At 44.8% G+C, this 17,975-nt stretch overlaps 1 protein-coding gene across 1 annotated transcript in view; it reads right to left on the bottom strand.

Moving 5' to 3' along the window:
* Positions 1-17,687, bottom strand: part of MAST2 (microtubule associated serine/threonine kinase 2) — a 293,497-nt gene extending 275,810 nt beyond the window's left edge. The window contains 3 exon segments of the mRNA XM_061567563.1: positions 16,147-16,884; positions 16,886-17,080; positions 17,082-17,687. Of these exon segments, the coding sequence (XP_061423547.1) occupies positions 16,147-16,884; positions 16,886-17,080; positions 17,082-17,297 (1,149 nt within the window). The 5' untranslated portion in view covers positions 17,298-17,687.
* Positions 17,688-17,975: the final 288 nt, after the last annotated feature.

The following is a 17,975-nucleotide window of genomic DNA, read 5'->3' as shown; positions in this document are numbered from 1 at the left end:
ATTCCAGAGGCAGTCTGCCTGCCTCCCTGTCTTTCTAAAACGGCTTGGAAACATCACAAATGGGTATCCCATCTACAGTGCAAGCACGTTTGCACACGCGGCCGAATATATTATACAAAACTACCCCAAAGCGTTTGCATTTGCATGGAAATATATAACGTGAATCAATGTGTGGCTGCCTGCCAGACCCTCTTGATAATGGACGTCAGAACCTGCCAGAATGTGTGCTCTCCCTCCAAGGCACACAGAGAGATCAAAAACGCTTTAAAGTGCCAATCAGTTGAATCTCAAGTGGATTGTCACTAACACTTCCGAGCTATGGCCTTCTCACTCGGGTATAAATCGTCAGTTATGCAATATTTTATCTTTTAATTTTAAACAAATTATAAACCAATATATTGAAATGGTCGCCAACATCATCACAGTTGCTATCGTCATTATTATCAACAGCAGCTATTCTCAAAATACTACTGACTGAAGGCATCTGCAATCAGCAGTCGAGATTTTTAAACTTTTAGAGATTAAACATGTCCTCACCTCATTCGTGTTTAACCAGCTTCAAAGGAACCATCGTAAATTCGAACATTTTCATGTTCGAATTTACTACAGGTCCAAAGCTGGCATTTAAGATAAACAACACGAACTCATTGAGTTATCGATTAAATATTTTTCTAAAGTCTGCTTAACCATATCGGTTAAACACATACACAATTTTACATTAAACCTATTAAACACAACAACTCGACAACCTCCAGGATACATGTTTCTTCATACACTCGCCTTTTGCCCATCCAAGGACGGGTGTATTTCAGTAAATCTGAAACTTGCAAGCGAAAAGCAGACCGCGATGTGATATTCATTGCATCAATTCGTGTGCAATTTATAAGGCCACGGTGACACAGACTTATTACATTTCAAGGTTATAATCCCTTGTTCATCACGACGTCCTTTTTACTTCGATGTTTCAACAGCGTCACGGAGATCGCGTGACGTGAGGGTTCTGCCTTTGTAGTGAGGGTTGTAAGTTGACGCCGAAGAGGGGGGAGGAGGCGCCTCACCCCCCCCCCCCATATGGAGTGACGTCACCTGCTAATTATTATTAAGGGAGGGGGTCCATTTGGAGGACGTAACCTATTCATGATTATTAATGAGGGGGGGCTGTTCGATGTGGAGTGACGTCACCTGCTCATGATTATTAATGAGGGGGGGGAGGGTGCTACATGTGCAGTGACGTCACCCACTCATGATTATTAATGGGGGGGGTCCATTAGGAAGACGTCACCTGTTCACGATTATCAATGAGGGGGGCTGGCCGACGTGGAGTGACGTCACGCGCGGGACACACAGACATTCTTGGCTCATCATCGTAGTAAATTACTACAAGGTTCCTCTCAACAGTTTTCAGAATTCTCAATGATCTTGCAACACCCTTGCTTCACAGACAACACGCAACCCTCTCTCTCTACACCTCCCTTGTTGCCGACCCCTCTCCGCCAAAGCACCCTACACGCTATGTGACGTCACTCCGTGGCAGCTGCCTCCGGTCGTCGAGAACTCACACCTCTGCCGACCATCCTCCACTCTCCGATGTGTTTTTCGAATTTGTGCTGGGAGCTTCGTCAGGAAACTGATTTAGTTCCTAAAAATGCTCCCAGCAGGTAGGAGAAATAAATATCGGACATCGTTCCGATCAACGCAGCAGCTCAATGTGAAAACACGTCGGAGGGCTACACAGCACAACCGCGAAGTCCTTCACGGTAGTTTCCCCTCCGCTGATGCTCCACTGCAGTATAATTCAAAGCTAAAAAGCCTTCTGCTTCTCCTGGGTACATTGTCCTTCATACATAAACCACTCCCCAGTAAATAAGTACATTCAGAAGTGCATTTGTCGTGCTTAATACACCTCTCCTGCCCTCAACTTCTCCCATACTCTGTACACACATCAACCTCCTCTACCCTCCTCCATTAATTTCCCAGTCATATCCCCTCTGTAAACAACCGCAAATCTCCTTTGCAAATAGACGTTGTTTTCATATGCTGCAATGTATAAAAGCAAATTGCACCTCTATGTGCACAAATCACACACACACATACTATTATGTGTGTGTGTGATTTCACTTACATTTAATAATAATAAAATAGTTAGATCAATTATTCTGATTCAACTACCCTAACCCTATGATCTAAATGCCCCCCCTCCTAAAAAACCTTCTAACTGCATAATACATATATGTTTCGGTAATATGAATAACTTTGCAAGCACTGGTATTTATAACTTTGCAAGCACTGGTATGAATAACTTTGCAAGCACTGGTATTTAGAGAGAGACGTGAATGAATTTTGTCATCAGGAGTGGGGGTTCTGGGTGGTCCATGGAAATGTTTGCATCGTCTGAGTGGTTCGCGGGCAAAAAAAGTTTGAGAAAAACTGCCCGAGAACAACGATGCACCTGCGCTAATACATAAAAGAACTATACTACCATGAGGTGGAGCAATGGCGCTGTGGTCACTGTCCAACTGAGCCATGCCAGGGCCATACCGAGCCACCCCAGCATAGTTCAAGAGGTGCCAGGTTGTTTTTCCACTGCAGAACCCGTGCCGTTGACGTAGCACACAAATGAATGTGTTGACATCGGCATCGCACGTTCAAGTGCCCTGCTTGGCCCCAAGCCAGACGAGGATTTTGCACTATAATTTGTACCCAGGTTGCTTCTGGAAAATAGGCCAATACCTCAGTGGACATTACCTGGTAGGATGGGGATGGTTTAGTTGTATTTGTTTGTTTTTGGGTGTTGTTTGCCTCTCCTGTCCTTTGCACGACTATCGTGTTTATGTCATGTTGGTTGCTGTTACGTTCTGACCCCATGCCCCCTACTGGACATCTGTGAAAAAGGGCTTTGTAGCTCGTGGGATTCCTTGAGTATACATAAATATTCTGATTCTGATTGTGAGGCCAGTAAATCATGGATTTGCTTCTGGCTCAGCTCAGCAAATATCTGAAACTTGCAAGCGAAAAGCAGACCGTGACACGCAGGTGTGGCTCAGATGTGCCAGTGGAAAAGGGGTATAAGAGATAATCGAAATAAATATTTTTAAGATAGTTTTGTGATGTCAACCTCCAGGGTCGTCCTCTAACATAGGGGGTGATGTTTACACTACTTTCTGCAAGTGACCAATGGAAACATCTTTGTTTTGTACACGATGCCAATGGTGCAATTGGAACAGAAGTGACCAAAAAAAAGATAAACACGAGAAAATTACAAAGATATGCACGTGGATGCAGACAGCTCCCCGGTCAGTCGTGCCTCCAGCTGTTGCTGCCTTACATCAGAGGTACGGAAAAAGTGGGTCAATGTAAACTCTCGCCATCATTGCAAAGTAAAAAAAGCAGACAATGAGAGGAAGTGACGGAAGGTTGGTCGATTACATTTTCAGCTGCAGGAAATTATTTCAACATGGGCGTTTTTGAGAAAAACTTTTGACTAAGAAGTAAACCTTGAAACGTAATGCCTTTATACACACTGTACATGACTGATAAATGTTATTTACTTAGCGAGCTGGGAAGCCATTGATACTCTTTGGTTATTTCGGTAAAGTAGGTAGAAACCCATTGATGTCATCTATATTTGGCAGGGAGGCTGGGAACGACTGTGGTTATGCCAGAATTTATATTAACTATTAATATTTAGACTTAAAGCTTTCGTGACTACAGGAATTCATATTCTTTGGGTCTTTCGTTAAAGTCACGTAGATAAGGTTCAAAGAAAATAACCAAAAAACTACGACGTTTCGATCGCAACACAAGCGGTCGTCTTCAGGAATAGGGTCGAAGAAAATAAAAAAAAAGGGGTTTTCCTGAAGACTGACCGCTTGTGTTGCGATCGAAACGTCGTCGTTTTTTTGCTATTTTCTTTCATCCTATCTACGTGACTTTACCAAAAGAGCCAAAGAATATTAATATTTACCGTTTTTTATCTACGGGTAATTTTTTAAAGTGGGATTCTGGCTAAGTCCACAGAGGCCCCAAGGTTTGCGAATGACATCATCCCAGGGACTGCAATCTCTGCTGCACAACAGGCAAACACACACTTTAGGTAATTATGCAGGCTCTGAACTTTGTTTAAAAAGTTAGTGCTCCAGATACATATCTCCATAGCTAAAACAACAGACCCCACTGGCTCTTCAGAGTCCACTATTTGTGTTTGATTACGAATCCACACTCCTCATTAAATATTCTGAAACATGCCCAGTTGCCTTTGTCAGAGCAGTTGTTGTTATGATCCTGCTATCCCAGTTAGTGGTTTTACAGTCACAGTGGATCTAATAAGACACAGTATATTCACGGAGAGAACATACTATTCTGGTGGGTGGCAGATGACGGGAGAGCTCCGCTCACAATAAAAATGTTGTGAATTAAAATCCCGTTTCGGGTCAACTCAGCCCATCATCCCTGTGCGATTATAAAATTGGTACCACTTTGTCGGAAGCCTACAGTGGTTGTCATATGGATTCAGTGACTCCCACCAAAGTAATTAAGAACATTTGTTATTGCGCACTATTATGAGTCCAGTCCATCACGAATGCGCATTAATTACGAATTACAATTCAACACAATACAATATAAATTGGATTTACATGGCATTGATAGGTAACGACATCATCACAAGACACTGCACAGTACAGTCGGCACATTTTTTACAACCCTCTATAAATCCACTGCTGGATGAAGGCCTTCTGACTCCGTGTCATCTGAGAGTTTAATTGATCGTACTTTACCACGCTGGTCAGCACAGGTTGATAAACATGGAGGGCCTGAAAATAATTCCGATATCACTCACCATTGAGGTTAGCTGTATCCGAGAAACAAATGCAGGTGGACAGGTTCATAGCACAGGGCGTTCACCACTGCGCCACAGCTTCTCGAAAATTTTACAGGAATTTTTCATTCCTCTGCTTCCAGCTCAAGGACACCCATGCAGCTGAACTTCCATCAATGCGCAGGTGAGCAGTGAGGCACTTTCGCTTGACCAAAGGCACATGCAAAGACCCCATTTCATGGTTGGGGGAAAGTGGCAGATATAGCACAGCAAAATCAAAGAGTAGTCTATCTCGGGACAGCTTGGATAATGTCTGAATTACCAATCGGAAATGGTTTGCTGACCAGTCATCTAACCAGGATCGCTGGGAACATCACAAAGTGCACTAACAACTACACCACTGCTCCCCACGCACAGCAATTTCACGTATCCACAATATTTTCAGATATCAGAAGCTAAGCAGGGTTTTGCCAAGATAGTGCTCGAACGGGTGATCACCTTGCACACAGACGTCAAATGGTTAAAGGAACTAAGTGGTGGGCAAATAGAGCATAGTGCAAACAAATAAATTGCGGTTCCATACTACTTCTATACTTCCACATCTATGCTTCCCACCTTCACCAGACGGTACTGACCAGCGTGGAGAAGTATGGTCAAATAACCTCCATGAGCGACACAAGAACTCATCCATTGACATAATGGCTGAATATATGCGTGTCATACGCCGTATGGCTGCAGGCGCGTACACAACGAATTGCGGCCAAACCCTGCACTGTAGCCGATGCGTGTGTTCCCTGTTTTAATAAAACAGTCTTGGGTGACAGACTAGCACAGTTGGGGGCCGGAGGCAGGTTTTCTCATCGCCTTAAACAAAAATGCCACCGATAAAGTGTTCTATAAAGAGCACGCACTAACACTCGATGAGCGTATCGGAGGAAACTAAACCTGCACCAAACCGACACGCGGAATCGTACACAGCTCTCCCATCCGAGCGTAACTTAGACAAATCAATACGCAGGCAGCTGCAATAACACTTTGACGCTGCAACGGTGTAATGGGACAGACATCTTATTGCAATATGTTTTTAAGGGAGGTACATATAAAATAAAAATACACTTTCAATCAGAAAAGAAGCCTAGACTCGAGGCCTGCAATGATTCACCCCTTACCTCCACCCCCAAATCACCAATCCACCACAATATAACCATTTTTTTTTATTTAAGAAATTGTGACCCCATTCGCACGTTCCTTGTTGATACCTTCACTGCAGTTTGCCTATACTCTCTATGTTGTTTGTACAGTCCGTTTGATTGTTTCTGCCTAATTCTGCTCAACGGGTTTTATTTATCTCGTTTGTACACTAAACATGCACATACGTAACATTTGCACTGACAGTAATGTGTTGTCATATGCAATTTGATGCATGTATCATGGGCGTATTGATGCATTTAATCGAGGAATGATTATTATTCGTCCACGAGGTGGACAGTTTGCACAATTGCTGTTTTTGAGCACCAAAGGGTGATGTGGCCAACATGACACTCAGGGACCTTTATCTCCCAAGGTTCATGCTAATATCAGCATGTTTGCAGGTACGTGGTGGATTGTTTCTACCACAGCATTGTCAAGAGATGCCGGTGGCTTTGGGAGGTCTTAATCCAGCGGTGGATTGAACATGTCTGATGATGATGTTTTTATGAATACATATTCCTCAAATTTGGATGTCAACTGCCTGTGGTTGTACATCACGGGTGCCACGGTGGCGAGATGTTAGCTACCGAGCCTGGCATACAGGAGGTTTTGGGTTCGATCCCGACCCTGACGCCTGCTGTATATTTGGAGTTTGCATGTCTCCCCCATCATGGTCACGTGGATTTTTCTCCGGGTCCTCCGATTTTTCCCTTTACATATAGAATCAACATGCGTTTAGATAATTTGGCTGTATACATTTCCACGTGACAAGCGACTTCATTGAGTTATGTGGTCAGGTAGCTCTTGAAAAATATCTATATAGCTCAGTGGGCCTAACCAGCTAAAGTAAAATAATTTTATAAGAACAGAATGTAGGTAACTTGTATACTCGTGCAATATACTCACAAATCTATTATTTTGCTAACCTGTGTTCACATAAAACAAAGACCGTGGTGGCAATTGCTGTAAGTATACTTATGAAGTACAGCAAGACAAAGGAGTTGTGATGGGCAGAGGTGGGACAAAGTCATTGTTATGCAAGTCCAAGTCGAGTCTGAAGTCATCAAATTCATGACTCGAGTCTGACTCGAGTCCAAGTCACATGACTCGAGTCCACACCTCAGAGGTGGGACAAAGTCATTGTTATGCAAGTCCAAGTCGAGTCTGAAGTCATCAAATTCATGACTCGAGTCTGACTCGAGTCCAAGTCACATGACTCGAGTCCACACCTCTGGTGATGGGGCCACTGTCATACATGCCCCAGTTATCTTATGCAACGTTTCCGTGATTACCGGAGAGTGGGTTCAGGATCATCAGCAGGGCTACAATGTTTCTCCATGAATAAGCCTCAATGCACTCAACCCCCCCCCTCCCCCAATCCCATCTCTGACCCCTCCCTACCCCACCCCTGCCAGTTAGGAGGACATCTTTAACACAGCCTTGGGTTAGGCAAGTGGTTCTCAACCTTTTTTTGGCTACTGTACCCCTCATTGAATTTTGTTCAAACAGAGTACCTCCTTGCCTGACCCAACATGGTCCTGAGAATTAAAAGAATGAATAATGAACGTCAATATTTTAACCAATTGTCCATTTTTTAACTCGTTAGTAACTGCAAGCGAATAAAACATTCAACTGATGCTCTGTATGCATGACGCAATTTGTTCTCACTCACAAGTTACTCTTGAAAACCACATTGCTTACAATCAATGAGTTTAGAAAGGTATTTTCTATCGTTATAAGTTACCATTTGGATGTAAAATATTATCGTAGATATTTCACATTGGCAGATTCATACATGATTATTCACCAATGACTCTCATGCATGATATAATTTCACATTTATAAATCAGCTCACGTACCCCCTGCAACACTGCCACGTACCCCCAGAGGTCCTGATGGCTGGTCTAGCACTCTAACCACCAGCACCACCGAGGGGAGCCCACCTGGCCAGAATACAATTAACTTGTTAAATTAAAAAAAGCCCACCGTCTCGCTTACATGGGATGGAAAATGTGGATATAAAGCTACATGTGAACAATCGCAAGCACAGAAAAACCTGCCAAGAAAAGGACTGAAAACAATTACCGGCCAACGCCCATGCCTAAAGCCGCCGCCCGACACATTGAAGGAGCCACTTTGCGAGTTGATACTCTGTCGCAAGGGAACCACATTGCAAGTTGATATTTGGTTGAAGGAGAGCACGTTCCCACTGCCGTGGTGCGGGCCACATGAGGGGAGGCGTGGCTTGTGGCACACAATCCCAGCCATTCATAAGGAATTGTTTTTTTAACGCGTTTCGTGTCCCACGATCCAGAAGTCATTCAAGTGTAGCGACAGTTCGTTAAATGTGCAGTGTCCATTTAAAATGTGTCACGTTCATAGATTATGGGGTAAAGGAAATCATAAATGTAATTCATTTCCCAAACCCGATGAGATGGTGAATAATTTCAAAAGATTCACACAAGGCTGAATTACCCACATCACAATAGCAGGTGTGATTTTTTTTCTTCACAATCCTCCAGAAGACTGACATTGTAATTAAAACCAGGTCTCTGCTGCAAAATAGACTTTTATCTCAATCGGGTCTATCTTTGTTACGTATCAAAGTGAACAAAGAGGCATGGAGATAAACGAGCACAACATGTAACCGAGACTAGAGGAGGAGGAACACATTGAATTGGAGATCAAATGCAAATTAGAAATACATTTCATATTGAGAGACATAACTGGTTTTGGGGAAAATACATGGCCAATGCACAAGACTCGTGACAAGATCAGAGAAAAGGAGAACGCAGCAGAGGATGAGACCACAATGAGATCAGTTAATCCGTACAAGCGACATGAATTGTGACATCACAGGACCGTGAGAGATGGCGTGGAGAGGCCTTCATCCAGCAGTGGACAATAAATAATGATGACGACATAACATGATGCTCTGATTAGGGGAGTTCCAAACTAAGTTTTCTTCATGTAAGATTTATTCGACTTATGGCATGACTCCCAACAGGCCAAATGGGATATAATTAGGTGAAAACATACACGTGGCCTGAAACCCAGTCCCCCAGGGCAATCACATTTCAACAATTGAAACTCAACAGTCCGCTTGCAGTCAAAGGTGAGTAAACGTCTTTTTCTAACTCCTGTAGTCAGCACGTCAGGTAACATCCCTAAAAGATGACACCATAATATCATTATAGCGAGTTCCATACGCCTCCGTTTCCCATCCACGAGGCGGTGCTCTTTGACGAGCGCATCCTCACTAGTCAATCATCCATCCTGCAGCCAGGGTTCTCACACACAAGACCTTGCCGGAATCCACTAAGACCAAGTGAAAGCCACCGTATCCCAGGACCGCGTTAAATTGGCGACAGATTAGGGAAGATCACGACGGATAATGTGACGATGATGGACTAGGGCTGTGGGCCACAGCGCCTGGTTTTACCTCAAGCGGCTGTCTGATTTCAAGCACAGAGGTAATTTGCAGAACCCACGCGATTTTGGACGATTTTTGACCCCCCCCCCCACCTTCGTCACACGACGTCACAAAAAGTCAGACCCCACCCCTCAAATATGACGTCACAAAACGCTGCACCCACCCCCCAAAAAAATAAAACATGCTTCAAATCGCTTTAAACTATTGTCATTGTAGTGCGTATTTAATGTGGCGCTGCACTCTGATGTTGTAGGGGAAAACATTTCTTAAAAAGTCTATTTAATTAAGTAGAACGTGTTGTCTATATTTATTGAAAGTTGCGCATTTTGATGTGACGTCACATTTCTCAACCCCCCCCCCCTCGTCACACATCGTCACAAATATCTGACCTCCCCCCCGAGGTGTGTGACGTCATTTATGGACGGCCCCTTAGCTCACATTTAGTGTAAACTAAGGAAGATTTTTACGCAAGATGTTTCACACTGCTAACCACGAGACCTCAGCTGTGCTTGCTCACTGCTCTGACCTCGGCATTTTCCCAAAGATCCACCCTTCATATACATCACCAAATGATACCAAAGCCGTTTCTGAGCCAGGGCAAGTGGTCTCTTGTAACCAGATTCTCAATCCACTGACCCCCCCATATAAAGCTTCACACAAAATAATCATCAGTATCATTGTGGAAAATATAAATAACGAAATAGAAAAGCAGACAATATCTCTTTACACATCTATCTTTCCATAAATACAAAGCAAATTTTTAACCAATGCATCAGACAAACAGAAGCAAATGTTTGACCAATTTCAACAGTGTCTCATTAGCAAGGGATCGGTCTTTCTTGAATCAATGCTGAACTGCCTGAAGTTATAGACAAGGATCCTCCCTTTAATATGAACCTGCGTCTATTGCAAGGGTTTCAGCATCTCCAGGTGTTATTTCCGAAGAAAGCCAACCACACAAGTCACGCAAGCCACACAAGCCAGCCAGCGCACGCTCAATTCCCAAGCCACCATGATTGCCAGGACAAGGTTAAGCCTGCGGCCACGAGCCGCACCAAAAGCTGCTGAGCCGCAGATACCGGCACTAAGTAATGAGTCCCCTCGGACGAATCCCCGCTTGGTCGACGAAAAAGCAGCTCTCCATAAGTGTCACGGCATAGCATCGAGCTGGACACCTTGGAATTGCTAATCAAAACGAGCTCATCTTCATCCTTTCAAAGTGGCAAGCGTCAGCACATTTACGCTCGCGGGCACACACACACACGGGCTTGTATTTCAACGTTTCTTTTAATTTTCTGCTGAAAGTACGATTTTTATTTTTGCAATCGAGCACAGAAGCGCACGGTTAAAATATATTTGGTGTGTCATTCCCCCCCCCCAACCCCCCCAACAGCACAAACAATAAGCTCTTCTGCCAAGGATGTCATGTGGATTTACTTGGCTTTCCGTCCCCTTATTAGTGCAGGCGACTTCCAAAGTCTAGCACTGCGTCGAGGTCAAGCTCAACGCTGGTAAATATTATGCCTGGGGAAGCAAACACACGAAGGCTGTTGCCCGAGTGCACCAGGGGCAATCACCTAAATACGACAATGACCTTGGATTGAAGAGAACATAAGTCTATAGACAGCACTGTACAGCAGTGGAGTGTTAATTGTCTCAAATTCTTCTTCAAGGAGACTGTGTGCATGTACAGACCTTTGTGAATCCACTGTTGTACGAGGGCCTCCCCTTGCTATGTGGGCCGTGGGGGTTGTTAAAATCATACTTCCCCGCGCTGTTCAGTACGAGTTGATGAAGATGAGGAGCATAGGTGTGGGCACACAGAAGCACAATGTAACAATGGATTTTGCTGCACTATCCAACATGCAGCCCTACAGCCGTCACCAATATGCTGTGCATGGTGGTCACCCATAAAAGCACTATCCAGGCACATCCCGCTTCGCTTCTGAGGTTGGGCGTGACCTTAGCTTCTGAGTTCGGGTGCATTTCAGGTGATTGGGTAATGGGCAAAGAAAGGTAAAGTCTTGACACTTCACGTTCAGTATTTATTCAGCAACAATTCACCTTCACTGCTAGAAAGTTCTGGTACTCAAGTGGTTGTGATAGAGCTGCACGGAAAATTTACTTTTCGTTACACAAACCAGGATTGATGTATTATTATTGTTCGTCGAATTGTTTACTTGCTTTCCCTCCTCCTCAATATTCTCCAGATTGTGGCACGAGTGCTATTACATCTGAAGTATCCATTAGCTCCCACAGAACGGTGTAAACCTTCGTCTTAGAGAACAGCTCACGGAAGCGAACATCACGAAGCTAACTCCTAAGATACCTTAAAGTGATAATGTATTATAAAAAAAGGATGTTACACTATTTGGCATAGGGGATAGCACTCTCCCAATTGCTACGTTGCTGAAAGTAACACTCGTTGCATACCAGTCAAAATACATTTTAACTCTGGAGTTATGACGATCTAGGTGGAGAACTAAATGCAATGTGATAGTTTTAGACCAATGGGTCTTCTTGAAGTTACATTTATTCCTTCCCTGTCTGTAAATCATAACCCAAAAACATACTTATATTAGGTATATCACCCAACCCTTAGGCATTATCTGTATAGTAACCAGTCTAATTTCTTAAATAAATTTCACAATGAGTAAAACGCCTCTAAATCATTACCCTTTTCTACTCTTCCTCTTATCCGTGATTTCTAATTGATCCACAAACCTTCCCATCATCCACAGGTGTTCCACCGATAAGGATTCATGTGGCAAATTCATAATTTTATCAACATTTATATGCAGGTTACAACACACTTGGAAGTGGTCCCCATGGATGTTAAATTCATCCTATTATCCGCATAATTTCACAGGTTAAAAGGAATAGAAATTTCAGTAATGGAACACATCTGAGAGGATGTCCACTGACGAGCTGGAGCGATGAATTCAGTTCACATGCAAGTGCTGCATGGGATTGTGCATCGCAAGATCGCGAGAGGTGGCAGTGCCATGGGGAGGCCTTCAGCTCTCAGTGAACTGATCATGGCTGATGATGAAAGAGAAATTCCACAAAACATCCTATTATCCACAGACAATGCCCCCAAAAAGGGTCTCCAGTAAGAGCTGAATTAATCCTATCTGTGGATTTTCATGGATAAGAGTCATCAGCTCAACATATTCATTATAATTATCCGCGTTTAACCAGGGGTGTCACCTGGATGTTATGTGCCAGAAAAGATGCATAATCTAAACAGAAATGAAGATTTGTGGTCATGGAAATATCAACCCACCTACAAAATCCACTACTTTAATGTGCATGAGAGTTTCAATGTATACTTTTATACGTTACAATGTTTTGTACCATCATCACTAATTACTTTCAGTGGTTGCACAGCACTTGACTGTTTCATAAAGCACAATCTTGAATTGTGTTTTTCTGAAAGCTGTGCCTTGAGACCTTTGATGTACTGTAAATAAATGGTAGCGTGAAATAATAACAATACGTTTACTACAATGTGTCTTGTAACTTACAAGAAAGTGGGAGAACAAGTTATTGCCGTATCGAAAATTATATCCCATTGAACCAGTTTTGTCTCCAACATTTCAACTCAGTCAGTCCTCTTAAATATGGCAACAGAGTGACATGCCTTGACTGCAAAAAACATCACCACCCATGTCACTATGTACAGACTTGTATTATTCCACTACTGGATGAAGGCCTCCCTTTTAGTCATTTGAGTTGTTTGACTGGAATTCACCGTGCTGAACCAATGTCCGCTAGAGACAGGAGGGCCCATGTCTGGTTCAGATATCACTCGCCATTGGTGTCAGCTGTAGCCAGGATTCTAACTCAACTCGCCCGAGTCATCAAATCCACAGGCCAAAGCATAAATCGGTACCACCTAAGGCATCAAAAGTTAGTAGTATCTATGTGTTCATATAGATAATACAAGTGCATTATTTGATCATCCACTAGTTTAAAATGGTTATCACATTGTTCAATCTTTTTGGCCACAAATACATTACTGACTAGTGAAATATCTGGCCTGGGCAAATTGACTACCAACGCAGTGCACTTACGACTGTGCTACAAGCCCACCCCTCTTATTATTAACACAATTTTATTGCAACAAATAATTATCGAGCGAAACATATTTTTGCAATTTTTCCTTCTTCACAGGAGAGCTCTCTCAAGAAAGTTGTTTTTGTCAATGCCAGCAATGAGGACTGCTGCCAATGCAATCCTTTGAATACTTTTATTGTACTAATATGTCCGGTTCAACAACTGGACAGCTAGCAACAAGTTTTCTTTCCTTCCATGAAAAGCAATCGATATTGGTAGCTTGAAATCTTCTGGAAAGCTGAAAACAACAGCCTACAGCGTCTGTGGTTTTTTTGTAAGATACTGTATTGCAATAAAATATAAATTAAATGATTATATGGTTAACAGTGCATGCCATGAAGTATTGCTTTAGATGTTTCATATCATCATTGGGTGCACATTGTAAAATGGTTAATGACTATTGAAAATGTGAAATTTAAAATACAGGTGATGGTCAGAATATATTGAATTTACATATCTTTATTCGATTTGCAATATTGCACCCAAATCATCTTACTTAATCTCAAAATATCAAACGTTAAATAAACATTGGGCTGGCGTCAAAAAATGTACGCATTTGGAGAATGGCACATCTCGCCAAAACAAATGCACCAATAATCTAAGTTATTTCTTTGGGGAAAGAGACATTGAAAAGCCAATTTTAGGACCAATTACACAACATGCCAGTTAATTGGAACCTTCAGTGCTTGCAAACTATATTTTTTGTTGGGGGGGGATCTGCCTGCATCATTAATGATGGTATATTTTTAATTGTACTGTTATCATGGTCATGTCTCGAGTCTAATACACTTTATGTTTACCCCCTCAACCAACAGAAGATCATGTCAAGAAACAGCCGAGTGGATAACAGCACAGAACTACTCCTCGGAGTCACATCAAGAGGCTCTTTGCCATCACCTGACACTGCTAATTCATGCTGTCTACAGTGCTTTGCCACGTCAGTGATGCAATATTTTTTCGTATGTATTGCCGGTAGGGTGGTGCATTGGTAACGCTTGGAAACTCTTGTGCCTCCATTCCCAAATTGGGCACCTTGCAGTGTGGAGTTTTCACGTCATCCCCCTGTTCTACATAGTTGTCCTCCGGGTTCTTCCGTTTCCTCCCATTGCTAAAAAAACATACAATGTAGCTTGTACTGGCCAAACATCCCAATTCTGAAACATACTTGCAAAATTACTCAATTGGGATTACACAGTGACACCACCCATGCTACAAGAAACTTGTCAGGACCCTCCTGTAAACATTGATACTGTGAGGCTTTCCTGGGTAAACAAGTGTGGTAATAATATTTTGCATATGTTACATATTTCAGGTGATAATTGGTTCTTTACCCTTCTATCTGGCAACAAAACTGACACCTTTTTGCAAGGAGTCATGTTTGCATAGACCGCAATACCTGCAGTCATAAATACAAACAAAAAACATAACTCTGATAATGTGCACTGTCCTTGAAGTTGATTGGTCCACACCCGAGACAGCTTTCCTTCGAGCCTAGTCTCATATGGGTTGGACCAGATGACGCCAAAAGGCGCGCCTTTTGGCGTCATCTGGTCCAACCCATATGAGACTAGGCTCGAAGGAAAGCTGTCTCGGGTGTGGACCAATCAACTTCAAGGACAGTGCACATTATCAGAGTTATGTTTTTTGTTTGTATTTATGACTGCAGGTATTGCGGTCTATGCAAACATGACTCCTTGCAAAAGGTGTCAGTTTTGTTGCCAGATAGAAGGGCAAAGAACCAATTATCATATTTTTACTGGCAAATGAGGTCCCCATAGTATATTTCAGGTGGCCAATTAAATAACGTAAAATTGTATAACTTTTTGGTGAAACAGTTGTTAACGATGCTACGACCACTACACTTGTAAAACTGCCATAATCATTAACAAATACTCAAGTTTTATATTCAGCGATGTTGCCAGTGCTGGTGCATTGCTCTGACATGAACATTATAAGATGCCAAGGAAACCCACTTCACCTCTTTGTGGGCCAAACAATATCTTCAATCTCATCCATTACCATGTACATTACATTACCAGTCGGCATTGCATGATTTTACCACCTGGTAATGCACGGTATTAAGTTATTTTAAAAAAGCACGAGGAGCCTCATCACCTTTGGAAGCAAATCCCATGCAGCAGCAGCAGCAGCACCAGACCATTTACGGAGGCCGTAGAAAAAATCCACACACGATTGCACCTCTCAGGCTCCCTCAGCCATGCATTACCCTGTCCACCAGCAACATCCGAGCCCCAACAGTAAGGGTGGGGGGTTTTCAACTGGCTATTTGCCAAGCCGTGCCAGAAGAAAACCCGTGATAGACTGGCTTCACAAAACATCTGCATCTAATTTGGGGCTCAACCAGGGCCCAGAGGTGGGGACTGATACCGCATTAATTGAATGTGACATCAAAAAAAACCTAAGAGTATCAGTGAGTACAATTCAAACACAGCATGTGAATTCAGCCGCACGGCTCGACTTCTGCAGTGGAAAATAACCTGCAGCCATATCGGTCTGGCTCGGCACGGCTCCGGCACGGCTCTCCGGGTTCCCTACTCTCGTCTATGGCCCTGCTCCCAATAATTACCTTTGCCTTGGACGCCTCATCGCTCTCCTCGCTGCGAACTCTCCCCACGGGCGCGAACGAGCGCTGGGTGCCAGGCTGCGCCACGCTCCTCGCCTTGGCCTCGTCATCTCGTCTGCCACCAGCAGCAGCAGCAGCATCGCCACCAGCGCCTCCACCGCCGTGTCCTCCACCACTTTTACCGTCACCTCCAACACCAGCGGCTCTGCCACGACCCCCACCAATACCTGGTCTTCCACCACCATCTCCAACAACTCCAAGAGCAGTAGCTCCTCCACCACCACCACCACCCCCTGGTCCTCCACCACCATCACCACCCCCAGAAGCTCTTCCATCACCATCAGATACAACACGAACAGTATTACTTTGACCTCCACCACCATCACTATCCGACGATGAAGATGATGATGCTGAAGATGCAGATTCATATGGTGTTGCTTTTGCTGCTGGTAAAGGTGTAGATGCTGCCGATTCTGATGTTACTCCTGTTTGTGTTGACGATGTCGTCGTCGTTGATGCAGTTGCTGCTGTAACGGCAGCTTGTACTGCTGCCATTGACGACGATACAGCTGCTGCTGTTGCAACAGCTGTTAATGCTAATGATTTAGGGTTTGCTGCTGCTGCTTCTGCCGGTGCTTTAGGCATCCCTGCTTCTGCGCCAGCTTTAGCTGCAGTTGCTGCTTTAGATTTCGTCAATGCCGTGCCAACTTTCCCTGCTGCTGCCGCAGCGTCAGATGTTCGCAGCTCCTGCTGCCGCCTCCTGCTTCGCCGCACCGACTGCTACCCCCGCTGCCTCATGCGCTCCTGCTCTTGCTTCTGCCCCGGTTGTTGCTGATGGTGCTGCTGCTGCTGTCACTGACCCTGTCGCCGACCCCGATGTCCCACGATTTCCTTCTGCCGCCCCGGGTGTTCCTACTGCTGCTCGTGCTGCTGGTCCTGTGTTTGCCCGCTGCCCCTGCTGCTGCCCCTGCTGCTGCCCGACCCCCGTCCCCGCTGCCCTCCTCCCTGCTGCTCCCCGTGCCCGCGTCTCCCTTCTCCGCGGCGGGGTCCGAGGTCCCCCCCGCGATCGGTGCCGGTCGCTTCAGCGTCGCCTCCTTCCGTCGCCTCTCCTTCGCCCTGCGGCCGCTCTCCGCGCTGTGGCCGTCGCCTTCCATCGCTTGAAGAGCGGCGAGAAGCGTGCGAGAGAGCGCGGCGGCGTGAGCGGGAGCGATAGAGAAGAGCGAGACTTCAGCAGCGACGGCTCGAGTCCCGGTAGTAGGCCGCCATGAAGCCTACCGCCTTGCCTAGCGGCGCTGCCTTGCCGCGGATTCCCTCAGCCCGCGGCTACCACCACCGTCGACATCGCCACCGCCTCCTCAGACGCCACTCCGACGACTGTCCTCATCATCACGACCGGCGGGGTTAAAATTAGCGACTCGTGTAGCTTTTTGTTTTAGCGCTCCTTATCGCTTGTTTACCGCTGTTGTTGTTTTAATCGAAGAGAAAATAAAAACAATTTTAGGGGAAACCCGCGGGCGCGTTGCGCCAAACTGCGCAGCCGACGCAGCGCGCGGTTGGACGCGCGCTTTGAACCGCGCGCTCGGATTCCCCAGAGCGCATAGGCGCGGCGCGCCGCTCGCTTCCTCGTGATTGGCCGAGACGAGGCGGCTTAGCCAATGGGACGCGCGCTCGCGCTGCGGCTGCGCCTATCCATACTGGGAAATGCGAGGGTCCCATGCGAGCGCTACAATGCTGGAAACTCACCGCGCTCGTCAATAACAAGCCCGTGACGCGGAACGTTCAACTCCTTATTACAGATCGTATTGGTCACCCCGTGCCATTATACATCTCAA

The sequence above is a fragment of the Lethenteron reissneri genome, chromosome 39 (genome assembly GCF_015708825.2).
Source record: "Lethenteron reissneri isolate LAM-NWPU_2019-01 chromosome 39, ASM1570882v1, whole genome shotgun sequence".
Classification (NCBI taxonomy): Eukaryota; Metazoa; Chordata; class Hyperoartia; order Petromyzontiformes; family Petromyzontidae; genus Lethenteron; species Lethenteron reissneri.
This window is presented reverse-complemented; position numbering and strand designations above follow the sequence as displayed.